This window comes from Aythya ferina, assembly GCF_964211825.1.
Source record: "Aythya ferina genome assembly, chromosome: 3".
In the NCBI taxonomy this organism is placed as follows: Eukaryota; Metazoa; Chordata; class Aves; order Anseriformes; family Anatidae; genus Aythya; species Aythya ferina.
This window is the reverse complement of record NC_140298.1, coordinates 71,674,626-71,688,775: the sequence shown is the minus strand read 5'-3', so window position 1 is coordinate 71,688,775 and position 14,150 is coordinate 71,674,626. Positions and strand designations below refer to the sequence as shown.

General features: G+C 37.0%; 1 protein-coding gene and 1 long non-coding RNA gene across 3 annotated transcripts in view; both read right to left on the bottom strand.

Moving 5' to 3' along the window:
• The window catches only part of FIG4 (FIG4 phosphoinositide 5-phosphatase), a 64,504-nt gene that overhangs the window by 27,806 nt on the left and 22,548 nt on the right, over positions 1-14,150 (bottom strand). For both annotated transcript variants that reach the window (XM_084514213.1, XM_084514214.1), the window contains exons 12-16: positions 13,795-13,911; positions 12,333-12,378; positions 10,588-10,736; positions 8,534-8,700; positions 1,332-1,470 (exon numbers count right to left, since the gene is read on the bottom strand). In XM_084514213.1, the coding sequence (XP_084370339.1) occupies positions 1,332-1,470; positions 8,534-8,700; positions 10,588-10,736; positions 12,333-12,378; positions 13,795-13,911 (618 nt within the window). The remainder of the gene's footprint in view (positions 1-1,331; positions 1,471-8,533; positions 8,701-10,587; positions 10,737-12,332; positions 12,379-13,794; positions 13,912-14,150) is intronic.
• LOC311434205 lies at positions 2,427-6,395 on the bottom strand. The gene is made up of 3 exons (XR_014691317.1): positions 6,291-6,395; positions 4,261-4,305; positions 2,427-2,553 (listed from the first exon to the last, which is right to left on the bottom strand). It is a non-coding gene; the product is annotated as an uncharacterized lncRNA (long non-coding RNA).

The following is a 14,150-nucleotide window of genomic DNA, read 5'->3' as shown; positions in this document are numbered from 1 at the left end:
TTTTTTTTTTTTTTTTTCTGATGCAGAGACAAATACAATATAGGAAAAGCAGAAATAGTCATAAGAGGTTTCAATGACAGGAAACATCTTCATTCTCTTTCTATATCCTTGTTTTCATTATTTCCTTTCCTGCTCTACTCAAGGAATCTAACAGAGAGGCAGGAAGAAGTTATCTGAAGACCTTGCAAAATACTTCAGTAGAAACAAGCAAAAATTACTCACAAGAGGTTTTTTTTTGCTATCTGCTTATTACATGGAGATGCCATTTTGTTCAGCTGAATTCATTTTGACATACAACAATGTCTGGAACCAGTAAGCAACAAAATGAATCTTGCATGTTTCACGTCTGAACTAGCACTCAGTTACATGGCTGATAGGAGCTAGCCTCAACAGAAGCCTCGGGAGACAGGAGAAAAAGACTAAAATTTAAGAACTGTCCTATCATGATGGGTTAATGGAACAAGCAGCCAACAGGGACCATATGCACAGTTTAAACACTTGGACTCATCCCCAGACAAAAATCTAAATGCAGATATTTGCATCCACCATCAGTGATACGACCATCAGCTTTACAACTTGTAGAATGAACAGAAATGCAAAACAACAAAATCCATAAAATATACGTAGCAAAAAGCCTAGTACTGTCCTTATTATTAAAACGAAAACATATTTTTAGACATAGCATTTACAATCTTTAATGAAATCATTCCACATTCCAAAGCAATCAGTCTAAAAATGACTCTATAGTTTTTAAACTTCAACTCTATTATTTCTGTATATTACTGTGCAATTACAATGGGATGCAATTGAAGGAAAACAAATCTTCAAAATAGGCTGAAAGGAAGGTAAAAAATGATGGGCTTCCTGGTAAGCACAGCAGCAGACTAAGTGCACTAGACAAAAATATACACGAAGTTTATGCGCAGAAAAATACCCAATACAACACCAACTTAATACATTCAACCATCAAAACCACACCTGTATACAGCTTATCTAGGGCACTGCTAACTGTATTTCAGCAAGACAGTGAAGCACTTCACACTGCAGGACTATTTCATACAAAATGAAGCTTCTTTTTTTCAGTACAGCAGGAAAATTATTAAAGCAATTATTAAAGCAAACCCTTCAAAACACCAACATCCAACACTTCTGGTAATCTCTTGAAGGTTTTTTTTTTTTTTTTTTTAAGTGTTTGTAAAAGTGTAAAAAAAACGGTAGTTAATTAAGAAAATGAGTTTTCAACAGGTTGACCACATTATTTGGTTAGCAGCATGCATTTTTAAAATTTATTAGAGCAACACTAAACAAAAGAAACCAGAACATCAAAATACCTTCGCCTGGTCTGGGATAGACCGAGGGTGTTCTTGTGATGCAAATAAAAATCAGTAGGTAGTTCCCAAAGATGAGGCTTCCCTTCCGTAGGCTTGAATACTCCCAGAAACAGATTGATGGAGTCTTGCCTGTCTGCATCTGTGAGATAAGAGATACGCTTACTGGCACTGCAGAGCTCAAGTTCCTTCAGGCAGCTGCTTATTTGTTAGATTTTCTCCTCACAGACCCCGCACGCATGTCCTAAGACTCCCACAGGGACCTCTGGGCTTCAAACAACACAACAAAACTTCATTTAGACTTGACTTTCTGCCACGCTGCAGTGCACATGGGGCTGGTTTCAGTGCTGCCTCTTTCCTTGGCTTCTCTAACAACATCGAGGCAGAAGCTCGGCCTGAAACCTTGGCAGAGGTAAGATCTCATCCTGCAGCTTGGTCTCTCACCTCTGCATGTATGTGCATGCACAAAACACGTGCATGCATTTAGACTTGGTCTACAGAGCAGATACCAAATACACTGAAGTCAGATACCAAACATTCAATAACAGAAGAGTAATTCCTTGAAATTAAACAACGACCAATACAATGCACACATTTCCCTCAGCAGACAAAAATTAAGAATTTGTTGTTGTTTTTTGTTTGTTTGTTTTTTACTACAGAACAGTCAGTAAAATGACTAAACTTTATAAACACCTTTTAAAAATGTGGACTTTTTTCCTGTGGGCTGAAATCATCAAAAGATGAATTTCCATCACCATGTCCTAAGCTTCATTACATTAATAAGGCAAATACAAAATCCAGCAGTTACAGGCCACTGTAGATGGAGCATGACAAAAAATGTTGTTCATCCACGTCTTTGAAATCTCCCTCACTACCCAGCTGCAGATAGGATGAGTTAAAACAGATCTGAGGAAAAACAGGAGTCAGGTGAGGGCTTGGGGATGGTGAACAGTGAGGGCGACAACTTTGCAAGCAGATGTAGAGAAGCAGAGGATGCTTACATGTAAAAGATCTTCAGGTAGGGGGAATATGTGGAAATTGAGCTCTACTTAAGCCCTGAGGAATTAGCATGTGGAAAGCTCTCGTCTCCACTTCTGTTGGCACTTCAGTAATCATCAGACACAGAATAGTTCAGACTAGAGAGGCACTCTGACAGCATTACTTCTTCAGCTCTCTCCGTGTTTCAGAAAGAGTATTATGAGACGAGTGTCCCTTTAGCAACACACTGCATCAAAAAAACAAACTGAATTCTCAGTGTACCAAAAAGCAGGTAAAATAACCAACAGAATCCACAAACCAATGGTGTGATACCAAAATCTCAGCCCACATCTCTTCCCCCATGCAAGGTGTAGTGTTTTTACAGGGAATTCAGACACACGAACAGCTGACAAATGAAGCGCTAGATAGAAATCTGATGGCAAGATTATAGGATAGTATGAAACTTTACAGCAAAGTGCACGTGTTGGAGTCAATATTTGGATATGGAATCTTCTGTATTAAGCAGCCACATGGTGAAGCAGGGCAGGGCACCAGGAAAAGTGAAAGAAAGGGGAAATGTTGATGTTTTTCCACATCCCCTCCCTACTTAGAGAGCCCTTCACCCGGAATCTGGCTTTTTCTTCCTTTTCTCTCCACTACTCCTTCCAGATACTTTTATTGTCCCTTCAGAGCACTGTGCAAAAATATACTTATTTTACCTTCTTTTTTGCTGCTCGCCTTATTTATTTTCTTAAGAGGATCAGCTTACTAATTCTTACACAGTAATACTCAAAAGCATACATAGGTCCTTAGGGCTTTCAGAACATATTACTTCTGCAAGATAGTGTCACAGTTTAACAAAGTGTATTGGGTTTACATGGCAAGAGATGCTGCAGGGGTGAGAGGAGACCAGGGGCAGCCCCATGTCAGATCAGAGCCAGCTTCAGATGGCTCCAAAAGGGACCTGCTGCTGGCCAGAGCCAAGCAATGCTGGGTGGGCCTGTGGGAGAGCAGACTGAAGAAAGGGAAAAAACCTTGCTGTGTGACAGCAGCTGGGAGAGTGAGGAGTGAGAACCAGCTCTGCAGACCCCCAGGGTCAGTGCAGCAGGAGGGCAGGAGGTGCTCCAGGCAGGCAGCAGCAGTTCCCCTGCGGCCTGTGGAGAGGCCCCTGGTGGAGCAGGCTGTCCCCCTGCAGCCCATGGGTCCCACATGGAGCAGATCTCCACACTGCAGCCTGTGGAGGAGCCCTCAGCAGAGCAGAGGAAAAGAGTGACCATGAAGGAGCGTCGAAGATTAAGTATTAGGGACTGACCACAGTCCCGATTCCCCACACTGCTTATGGGAGAGCATAGAAGAAAATGGATTAGGGGTGGAAAGTGTTTTTAGTTTGCTTTTACTTCTCATTGCTCTCTATTGTTACAAATTGGCAATAAATTAATTTAATCTTCCCTACACTGAGTCTGTTTTGCCTGTGACAGTAATTGGTGAACAATCTCCTTGTCCTTATCTCAACCCATGAGCTTTTTCATAGTATTTTTCTCCCCTGGTTCTGTTGAGGAGACGGAGTGAGAGAGCTGTGTGGTGCTTGGCTACCTACCAGTGTTAAGTCAGCACAGGAAGACACGAGCAGAGAATGAGGAAGACCAGGACCTATGCAAGAAGGCTATGCAAAACTCAGTAAAAACATCTTTTTTAAAGAAAAACTTGTTAAGGACACTGAGTAATAAACAGAAAGGAAAAGTCACAAGCAATAACATACATTCTTTCTTCCTGATAAATTATTTATTTAGTGGTTTAAAGAAAGTGCTTAACAAGATCCAAGAAAGCAGAGAAGTTTCCACCTTGAGCATAGTAACTCAGGAACCCCCAAGACAAAATTAATTAATTGGTTAATAGGTTAAAACTGGTGTGATATGTAAACACTGAAGGCAGAGATGTGCCTTTGTTCATTTACCATTGTTTCACCTCCCACGAACAGAAGGTATTCTGAAATTGTTAACTAAATCAGAGTGAAACAACAAAATTCAATTAACAAACTATGTCACTACTTATATGACAGATGCTAAAATTAAATGAAACAAAATGAAATTTGTTCCGTGAAAAACAGCTTGAATCTAAACCCACACCAACTGAATTAACCACCTGTATAAAAAGGTCTATGGCAGCAGTTCATTAAAGCTTTTCCACTTTTCTTCTGTAGCAAAAAAAAAAAATGACTCTGCTGTTAAATTTTACTCTGCAAAAGGACACAAACTCTCTTCTACATTTTGTGTTTCAGCTGTAGTGTTGTAACTGCAAAGTAGAAATATGAGACATTTGTCAGAAAATGTCTTTCTAATTTACTTTTCAATGCCTAACTTGAACGTAGGTAACATATATGTGTGAGACTTGGGAAGCAGATAGTTAACTCAAAAGGAGACAATCCTTCCCCTCTTTACAGTCTTACTTCAAGGGTTGAACAATTTTATTACATATTTTGAACAAAAATAATGAAAGCTTTTGTCTTTGACACACTAGGCAGAGAATACAGGATATTGAGCTTTTCAGATCAATTTTCTTATCTAGGTGGAAAATCTCTTTTCAAAAATAAATAAGAATGTGTCAATGCACAGCGGAGTGCAGACAAAAGAGCAAACAGGTTTTCTTACTTCGTTGTTAGCACTGAATGTTATAATTATGTACGAGCAAGTAGAAAGACTGCACCGATTTTTCAAAAGATACTGCAATGTACGTGTAGACTAGCACATTTTAAGACCATTTGAGAAAACAGGAACTGAAGGGGGATGTTTAATTCAATTAGCCAAAAATAATCTACTGCTCTCAATCTGAGTTTGCAACAGCACTACATGACAAATTACTAAATCATGAGAGATTCAACACAATTGGGACTGTAACATCCCATGACTAAAAGGGTATAGTAATTAAGTTTATTTTCATACAACACTAAAAGGTGGTTTACTATGTCCAGTCCTGTCTGTGGATAAACAGATTATTCCAGATTCCAGAAGCTTATTATGCATGTTGCAACTCCAGCACTGAAGTCTGTAATGTCACCTTACTTTCTAAAGGCATAAAAGCTAAAAGAGTATTATTTGGAATACTATTCCCTAATTTTTCAATTGCAAACAAAAGAAAAATGTTAGAATTCAGATAATCAGAACGCCTGCCAGAGATGGTTTTGAAGGAATATGCAATCCTTAGCTAGATGACTTTCTTATCCTGGTACAACTTACCTGTTTATAGCCAGGGTACTTTCAACAGATGAATTCCCAAACTACACTATACCCTCTACTTTTTTTCAAATGTTAAATTTAAAAACATGCATGCTAAGAACGTGCATGGGAAAAAAGGCCAGAATTTTTGCCTAAACCTGTAAGATTTTTTCTAGTTACCTTAAAATTCATTGTCCGATATTCGTAGAAGAAAAACTTGGTTTTCTTCTATGCTTCAGCTACTAAACTGATCGTTAGAATGTATTTTAATTCTGCACTCTTCTATTATATAGGCGACATATTACAAATTTATAGATACAAAAAATCTACAGGAAAGCTAAGCTGCACAAGAACTAGGGTCAAGCTGCACTCAAAGGTATCTTTCTTAGAAGTCTAAGTCTTATCTTTCTTAGAAGTCTGTCTGATCTACCGCATCAGTATCTCTGGGCAAAACACCTTACCATTACATGTCTTACTTTTTCTCATCTGTACAACTTAATTACTGGTAATTATCCTACGAGCTTTGAGGTCAACAGAGGAAACCATCTTCTTAGAAAGTGAAAATTAATTTTATAATCACATTTTTTTACAATAAGCAAAGCAAGAGAGGCTAAGTGGCATATTTAGGAGGCACTGTTAGCAGGCCATTTGTAATCTTGTTCTGAATCTGATACCTTGTATGACTTCAATCAAGTCACTTTCTGTGATTTCTAAAACTTTCTGTGCCTGTTTACTACTGGTAAATAATAAGCATTAAAAAGAAGTTTCTCACATCAGAAGCATAGAGAAGTGATCTCTCTTCGTTTGTCTCAGTAACAGATTGGAGATACCACATGAAGAGCAACAGGCAGTGCTGGACAGTGAACCTTCACATATCTCTGAAATTAATCTTTTAAAATTTCATATTAAACATGCAGTAATTAAAACAGAATGTTGCATTTCAACAACACCATCTTCAAACGCAAGAAATGCATAAAGCATATTTGGCTCAAATGAGATCAAATACCAAAAACATATGGAAATTGGTGAAAGTGTGCAGAAACTTTATGAAAGTCTCCGTTGTGCTATTGACTTCAGTAAAGACTAACATCTGTTTGTGTACTCAGCCGCAAGTTTACTGTTGTGCCAAGATAGAATGCAGAATGAAAAAATTAATTCTCCTTTTTTGTAACACCTTTTTCAGAACAAATTCTTTGATTATGAAAACAGCAGTTTTGACTATATTTGCAAGTAGACCAAGTCCTCAAATGATGATCTGGACCTCTGCTAAAGCTTGTTTCCAAAAGCTTCCATCTAAATAGTTCAGTGTCTGCCATAAGTATGAACAGCTTCAGAGTTCACAGAATCACACAGAATATTCAGGGTTGTTAAGGGACCTCTGGAGGCCACCTGCTCCAACCCCCTGCTCAGTCAGGGACACCCAGAGCTGCTTGTCCAGGGCCACGCTCAGGAAGCTTTTGAAGATTTCCAAGGGGGAGACTCCACAACCTCCTTGGGCAACCTGTGCCTGTGCTCCATCACCTGCACAGTGAAGAAGTGCTTCCTGATGTTTAGATGAAACCTCCTCTGTTCCAGTTTGTGCCTACTGCCTCTTGTCCTGTCACTGGGCACCACTGAAAAGAACCTGTCTCTTGTCTCTTTACACCCTCCCTTCAGGTATTTATGCACATAGATAAGATCCCCTTGAGCCTTCTCTTCTTCTTCTCCATCTTGTACTTACCAGAACAGGTGATACTGCAGACATGCTTCCCTTTGTTTATAAGAATTGATGAAACCATACCTTTACGATGGCAAATAATAAGTGACTCTAACACTGAAATGAACAAGCTCTCCATTTCTCACTAGTCTGAGCAAATATGATATGCAGATTACACGAATTACATTTAGAAACAATACTTGAAATGCTGTGTGCTCTCATTTTGTCACATACACAAAATTGTCACTAACAAAAGCAGTAACTTCAGCCAAAGGAACCAGAGAGTACCCGAGTATTTTCAGCTAGAGTCCATCTCACTGTTTTAAAGTTAACATAGTTACTAAAAATCAACTAGAAAAAATTACAACACTGTTCCTTAGCAGTGAAGCTTTCGTGACCAAGAGTAATAGGACTGACACAATATTAAGAACACAGCAGCACTCAGTGTTTGCTGTCTTGACACACAGTCCTAGACTGTCCTTGATTGTTCTTTTAGATCTTTCTCATAACTTCTAAAAACACTAGGCATTTTAAAAAACTTTTTGCATAAGATATGACTCAGTGTTTTTCAAAGGTGTTTTTTTTTTTTAATTTCCCTCTTCCATAGCCAAGTAGAACTGTATGAATAAGTGACACATGCCAGTAAAGGAGTAAGCTAATGTTTTACAAGTGATTTATCTTAAATAATAGTTTATCTACTTGGTGGGGCTTGTTTTTTTAATTCAATTTTATTTGCTCTTTCTACCACAGATTTAATAATTAGTAGTTTCTATTCATGCGTAACAATTATGTGCATCAGAGCTTGCTTTCCCCAGGAATCCCACAAGCTATATCCCCCGTGATAGTCCCCAGGAGTATCACATGCTATACAAAATACCAAATTCCATTCTGAGAACTATTCCACTTGCAGCCTTCTACTTGTGCATAGAATTTATATTAGCCAGTGTCCTATTATTTTTTGAAGCCATTCTCTCCATCACTTTAACAGCTCTGTAATAGCTACCTGCTCCTCTGTTGAGCTGCAAATGTCACTGCACTGGCAGCTTCAGTGCTACCTGTGTACATTCACTAAACAGTTCTTATATCAGTTCATTAACTTAACCAAATAAGGTTACATGATACAGCACGCTTTCGAATAAGATATGCTATAAAGATTCCATCAAATCATAATATCCATTTGATATCCACCAGTTTTTACCAAATTATATGGAAATCATAGTACAGAGGATCTCTGCCATAAGGTCATAGTACTGATTACTGAAGCATTACATGATGTTTTCTAAATAATGGCTTAAAAGAAAGGACTTAATTAGATTTACCTGAGAAAGCATTACTATAATATCTTGAGAGTGTTTGCATAATGTCTTTGGAATGCTGAGTCCATGGAGCTATCTTTCTATAGGTTTTTACTCTGTGGACAAGCTGAGAACCTCCATATTGCAGGGAAAGTGTGTCTCCATGATCTTCGTACAATTCTTCAAATAATCTGAAGGAAAAGCAAAATATGGCATCTATAAAACTGGTGAAAAGAGCTTTTAGAAGAAAAAAGGAATAAAGTTTAAGATTCAAAATAACACTTGGAAGTAAAAGAACACAAGAACTTTAGAGATCTTCACACATCCAATTGCTTTTCTATGTAACAAGCAATACCTTTTCTTCTCCTCGGTACTTCTTTCAATTTACAAAAACAAGTATTTCATTAAAACATGCTATTAACCTGTTAACTCTGAAACTTCCAGCTGTGTCTGTATTCTTCATTCAGACATAATAACTACTAAAAAGAATGAGATTAAGATTTTCACTGGATTTATAGTATATCAGAATACATTCACACTACAGAATAAATGGTACCCAGTCTAAAAGATAACAGACTGAATAAACACTTCTCAGAAATAGAGACTATGGCCCTGCCTTAGCGAGACAATGACAAAGAGGACATCTGGCTAGAATACACTGAAAGTGTAGTCAAAAGAAGAAAACTAACATACTTATCACCCCCAACCCTGTGGACATTTATTTTATTTCACATCAGTATAGCACCTAAGCAACAAATCACTTTCTGTAAAAATAAAACACTTGTCCAGCAAATCTTCTGCCCAAGGTCAAGTACGAAAAGACGTGCTTAACCAAACCAAACACATTTGCCTCCATATTCACTGCTCATGATGCCACCCATGAGAATCTCCAGTTTGTTTCTGTGATTTTGGAGACATGTCCATCTCCTCTTGATCCCCACTAGTTAGAAACCAACAGCCCCAGTTACCAAGTCCCCAGGGGCTGCACAGCAGCTGCAGCAGTTGCTTGTTCTCAGAGGTAAAGATGCAGCACCCAGCAGCTGGTACATGGTGTTTTGCTAGCACACTGAGAAAGCCAGCTGGCCATCAGGCAGAGGCCAAAAGCCACTGCTTGCCCAGTGAGCCAGCATGCTGCAAGTGAGATTGTTTCTGTACAACTTACCTGCTCCTGGTACCAGGCAAGCGCCAGAAGCTAACAGAGGAGAAAGGACAGGAGCTGAAGGTACATCTCAAGTAAAGGGGAGGAGGATTGAGAGAAACATGTGACCCAGTGCTTTTTCGTTTCTAGAAATATGAGTTACACGTCCATGTTCTAAAACTAAAAAACCAGTAGACAAAGACAGCAATGAAGCTGTAAGTTTCATGGCCATTACTACAGCTGTAAGGAATAAAGATGCATCGCCTCACAGATTCTTTAGATGAATTTTCAAAGTGCATTCACAAGTTAAGTAGCTTAGTTTCCTCCCACCTCCAGAGCATTTAATTTAAATGCTGACTTTTCTTGTTTGTTTGAGGATGCTTGAATAAGTGCCATTGATATTTGACTGGAGAGAGCAACTTTGCTGAAAACTCCTTTCTTCAGTAAATCAGGAAGCACAACATTTTTCAAATGAAAAGTAGGAAATAGCAAGGTAAGATACAAATCAGATACAAAGATACTTCTATCCAAGTATCAGTTTGGCATTCTGTAGAAAAGCATGTATCAATTTCAGTTTTCATTTTTGGTTTAGATTTTGCATGAAGCAAATGAATGACTACTAGAGACTTCGTTGTTGTTGTTATGGTTATTTAAGAGGGAAACTCTTTACTCTAAGTTTAGGTACATAAAGAGAATGAAGCCAAGCAGTTAAGTTTTAAGAAACATGATTAACACACTTTTTCAGAGTAGCAAACTTTCAACCTACCTGGATTTTCTCAAGAAGATTTCAAACATGAATGACTTTTGACTTAGATGAATAAATATGAAATCATTGCAATAGAAAAAGAAATGCACTTTTCTTGTACACAGACAATACTTTTCCGAAGTCCCTTCACAAAAGAATAAAACAAAATTGACACACTGAACTAGTATTTCTTACCTAACAGCATCTGTATCAAATTGTAAATTAGGTTTATCAATCAGTCCCAGTGAGTAGAGCTGGTATGCCAAAGCACATTTTCCCACCATAAATTGCGCTGTGTTAGTACGGTCTAAGCAGTCCACACAATTGGTTCGGAGAACTCCAGTCTGGTAAAGCAATCCAGATAAGACAATTTTATTTATTTATTTATTTATTTTAATTAAAAAGCTACTGCACTCATGATTACTATTTTTCCTGCTATCCTAAGACTTATGACATCTGACATACTAAATTTTATGTCAGTTCAAGCCTTGAACTAAAGCCTTGTTCAAAGACTTTTTTTTTTAAATTAATCTCTAGCAATCTAAATTACTGTTATAACACCAACTTCCAAAATATTCTTGCTTCTCTCACCACACAAACTGAATCTTTCAACTCATAAACAGTCCTAAAAATTTACCTTACGAAGACTGTGTTGCGTCAGTGAAGGTCTAATTTTCAAATATGCTTTAACTATTGCACAAAAGCATGCCTGCTTGCTGTGGTTCTACTGTGATGATGCTTGTATTTTAAGCTTCCCGTATCTTAAGCAACATGTATGAATGTTTTGGTCAGTCATACACACTTTTATGCTCCTTGCACCTCCACTCTTCAATTCCGTAATGCACACAAAAGAAGTTATTATAGAATACGAACAGCTGCTAGAAAATGTTTAATATAGTAGAATGGGGGATTCTTCTACTCAAATATATATATCTATATGGTTACATCTGTGATAGTCATCTAAATGTTTATTGTCTTAATAAAGAAACACATTTTGAGTGTGACACGAGCTGTCTATCCCAAGACGAGACAAATCATGATTTAAATGCTTATGCAGTACTCCTGTGGTGACAACCTCAAATGATTAAGTTTAGAGAAAGAAAAAAATATCGTACCCCTAATACAGGTAAAACTGTAAGACTAGCATTAAAAAAAAACATGACATTGACATGCTTCTTTATTTTAGAACAGACCAAATTCTACCTGCTTTGCTGTTTATCTGCCCTTAAGGACTATATCCTAGTGTGCTCAGTTAGTAAAGAAATGGTCACATGCTTTCCAGCTTAGGTGAACTACAAAGTAATGAATGACAAGTCAAAAGGCATTGATGTTTCTCCAGAACACATCCTGTGTTCAGAGTAAATAACCATAACATTCAAGTATTAATCCGTTACTAAATAATTTATCACCCTGCACTTTTTTGACCTCAAAGCAGTTTTTCTAGTTGTATTTTCGTTTAGTGGCAGTAATTGTAACAATGTACAGAACATTCCAGCAGTAGCAAAAATGCATTTAATACTCATTTTCACGTGTGTGAATGTCAACAGACTTAAGTATGTGTATTTCTCACCCCTCCTATCTAATATTATATTATACAGATTGTTAAAAAGCTGATACTTTAACTTTTGCTACCAGGGTAGTACTACAGACTATGTAGTAGTGACAACTATTCTAAAATCTGAACATTTCTCAGACTATATTCAGCAAAAATATAATTCCAGCAATTTTGTGGTACTACCCAAGAACTTAAAGCCCTATTTCCCAGTTAGGTTTCTCAGATGGACTCCAATAATGCTGTTGACTCTACTACAAATATTACTTTAAAAGAGCAACCTGTGAATCACTAATCAAGTATTTACATGATGTGGCTTGCTGGTGCTTTTTGAGTGCTGATTTACATCACTACAACTTTGAGTTAATGAAGTATATTATCTTAGTACCTGCAGGCGACCAGTGGAAACAACACAACCTCCAAGTTCATTCCACCTGAAAGAGAAACAAAATAGAATGGAATGACTTACAGATCCTTTTAAAAATATATCAGATCATACCATGTATAGATCAGCTCAGTGAAAAAGGGTGTCAACTAAAAACCTGCTGCAAAGCAAAACTGGAATCACTGAACAGAAGAAAGCAGGGAAAGCTCTGTGCATTAGTAAGGTGTTGTATTTACACCAAAAAAAAATAAAAAAAATCTAGCCTTGAAGTAGAAATGTTGCTAAGCCATATGAAATATTTCTTTTGCTCCCTTCAAGAAAGAGTCTGAACAAGCCTTGCTCAATGGGTCCCAAGTGTAAAAACAGAAAGAAGTAGGCACAGTTCCAGTGACTGAAAGGTAGAGGCAAAACGTTCTCTGTAGCACAAGCTGGTTGATTTAAATTTTGCCTTCATATTGATTCTAGACATACATACTATTCATTGTCCAGTTCTTGCTACTCTGTACAGGCACTAGCTGTACCTCAGAGGCAGGGAACACGAATCTGAAATTAATGACATTTTGAGGTAGAAGAACAGTTATACTTAATGCAAGTAAACCATGAACAACAGACTGTTTTCAAGCTAGGAGGGTTAACTAGCTTATGCACTACTTTTGAGTCTCATCTGACTCTCCCTACAAACCACAGCATTACAAGGATGCATTGATCTCATTCATACTAGTTTATAGTTGCCACTTTTACTGTACTGCATAGCAAAAAAGCTCTAAGAGTCTCTGAGTTTTACTTCATTGTTTCTAAACAGGTTAGGCTAAAAATGCAAAGATACTCTTAATGTAAAATAAAAATGCCCAGTAGATAGTGATGAAATTAACTTGGAAGTTACTTTATTTCTGAATTTTCAAAGACCCTAGAGGATTCAGCTGATTAAATCATTATATTTCCATAGCACTCTACACAAATACGTTTTCTATATTAAAAAAAAAAAAAGTTTTTAGTTTTGTATTAATATAATAAAAATCAGTTGGAAAACACAGGACCAAGTAACATTTCATTGATAGGTACTTTGCTCATTCATTTATTTAAAAGAAGCCCCTTACTAAATTCCCAATGTTGTTCTCATTGTTAAAGTTTACCCTCAAATTTAGCATTCTGTTGGTTGAGGAAAAAAAAAGCTTTATATAAACACACGTGGCACAGAATTCAAGTTAGAAATAATGATAGAAATAAATTGATATAAGAATTCATTATAAGTGGAAAAACAACAGCATAATTATACTGACTATAAAATTTTCGGTGTATTACATTTCTTAGCATATGCCTTTGACTAAAATCCTTTTTGGTTAAAACTTAATAATGAAATATATATTTTTATGTTAACTGAAGCCTTAAAACAGACAGTAGAAATTCCAGACAACTCTCCAAACAGTAGATATTATTCATTCTACAGCTGTATAAGAATACATACTTTTCATCTGGCCGCAAAATACTGCAGTAGGAATCAGGTCGATTCACAAAAAATCCAGTTTTCTTTACTACACTTTCTGCAATCACATTCAATCTATCGAGCACATTACAAAGTTTGCTGAGAAGACAAAAAAAAAAACACAGTAAAGATACATTAATATTCAATAATTTTCACTGCTTGGAAGTCTTTTATTAACAAAAATGATTTAATTGAAGACTCCCATCAGATTTATTTATCTAACAGTAATTACGTCTACACTTTTCCTTACAGTTTGCAGACCTAGAAAACAAACATTGAGCAATTTTGTTTAGTTATTAATAACCATGTTACATAAAATTGAATTGGAATCAAAAATC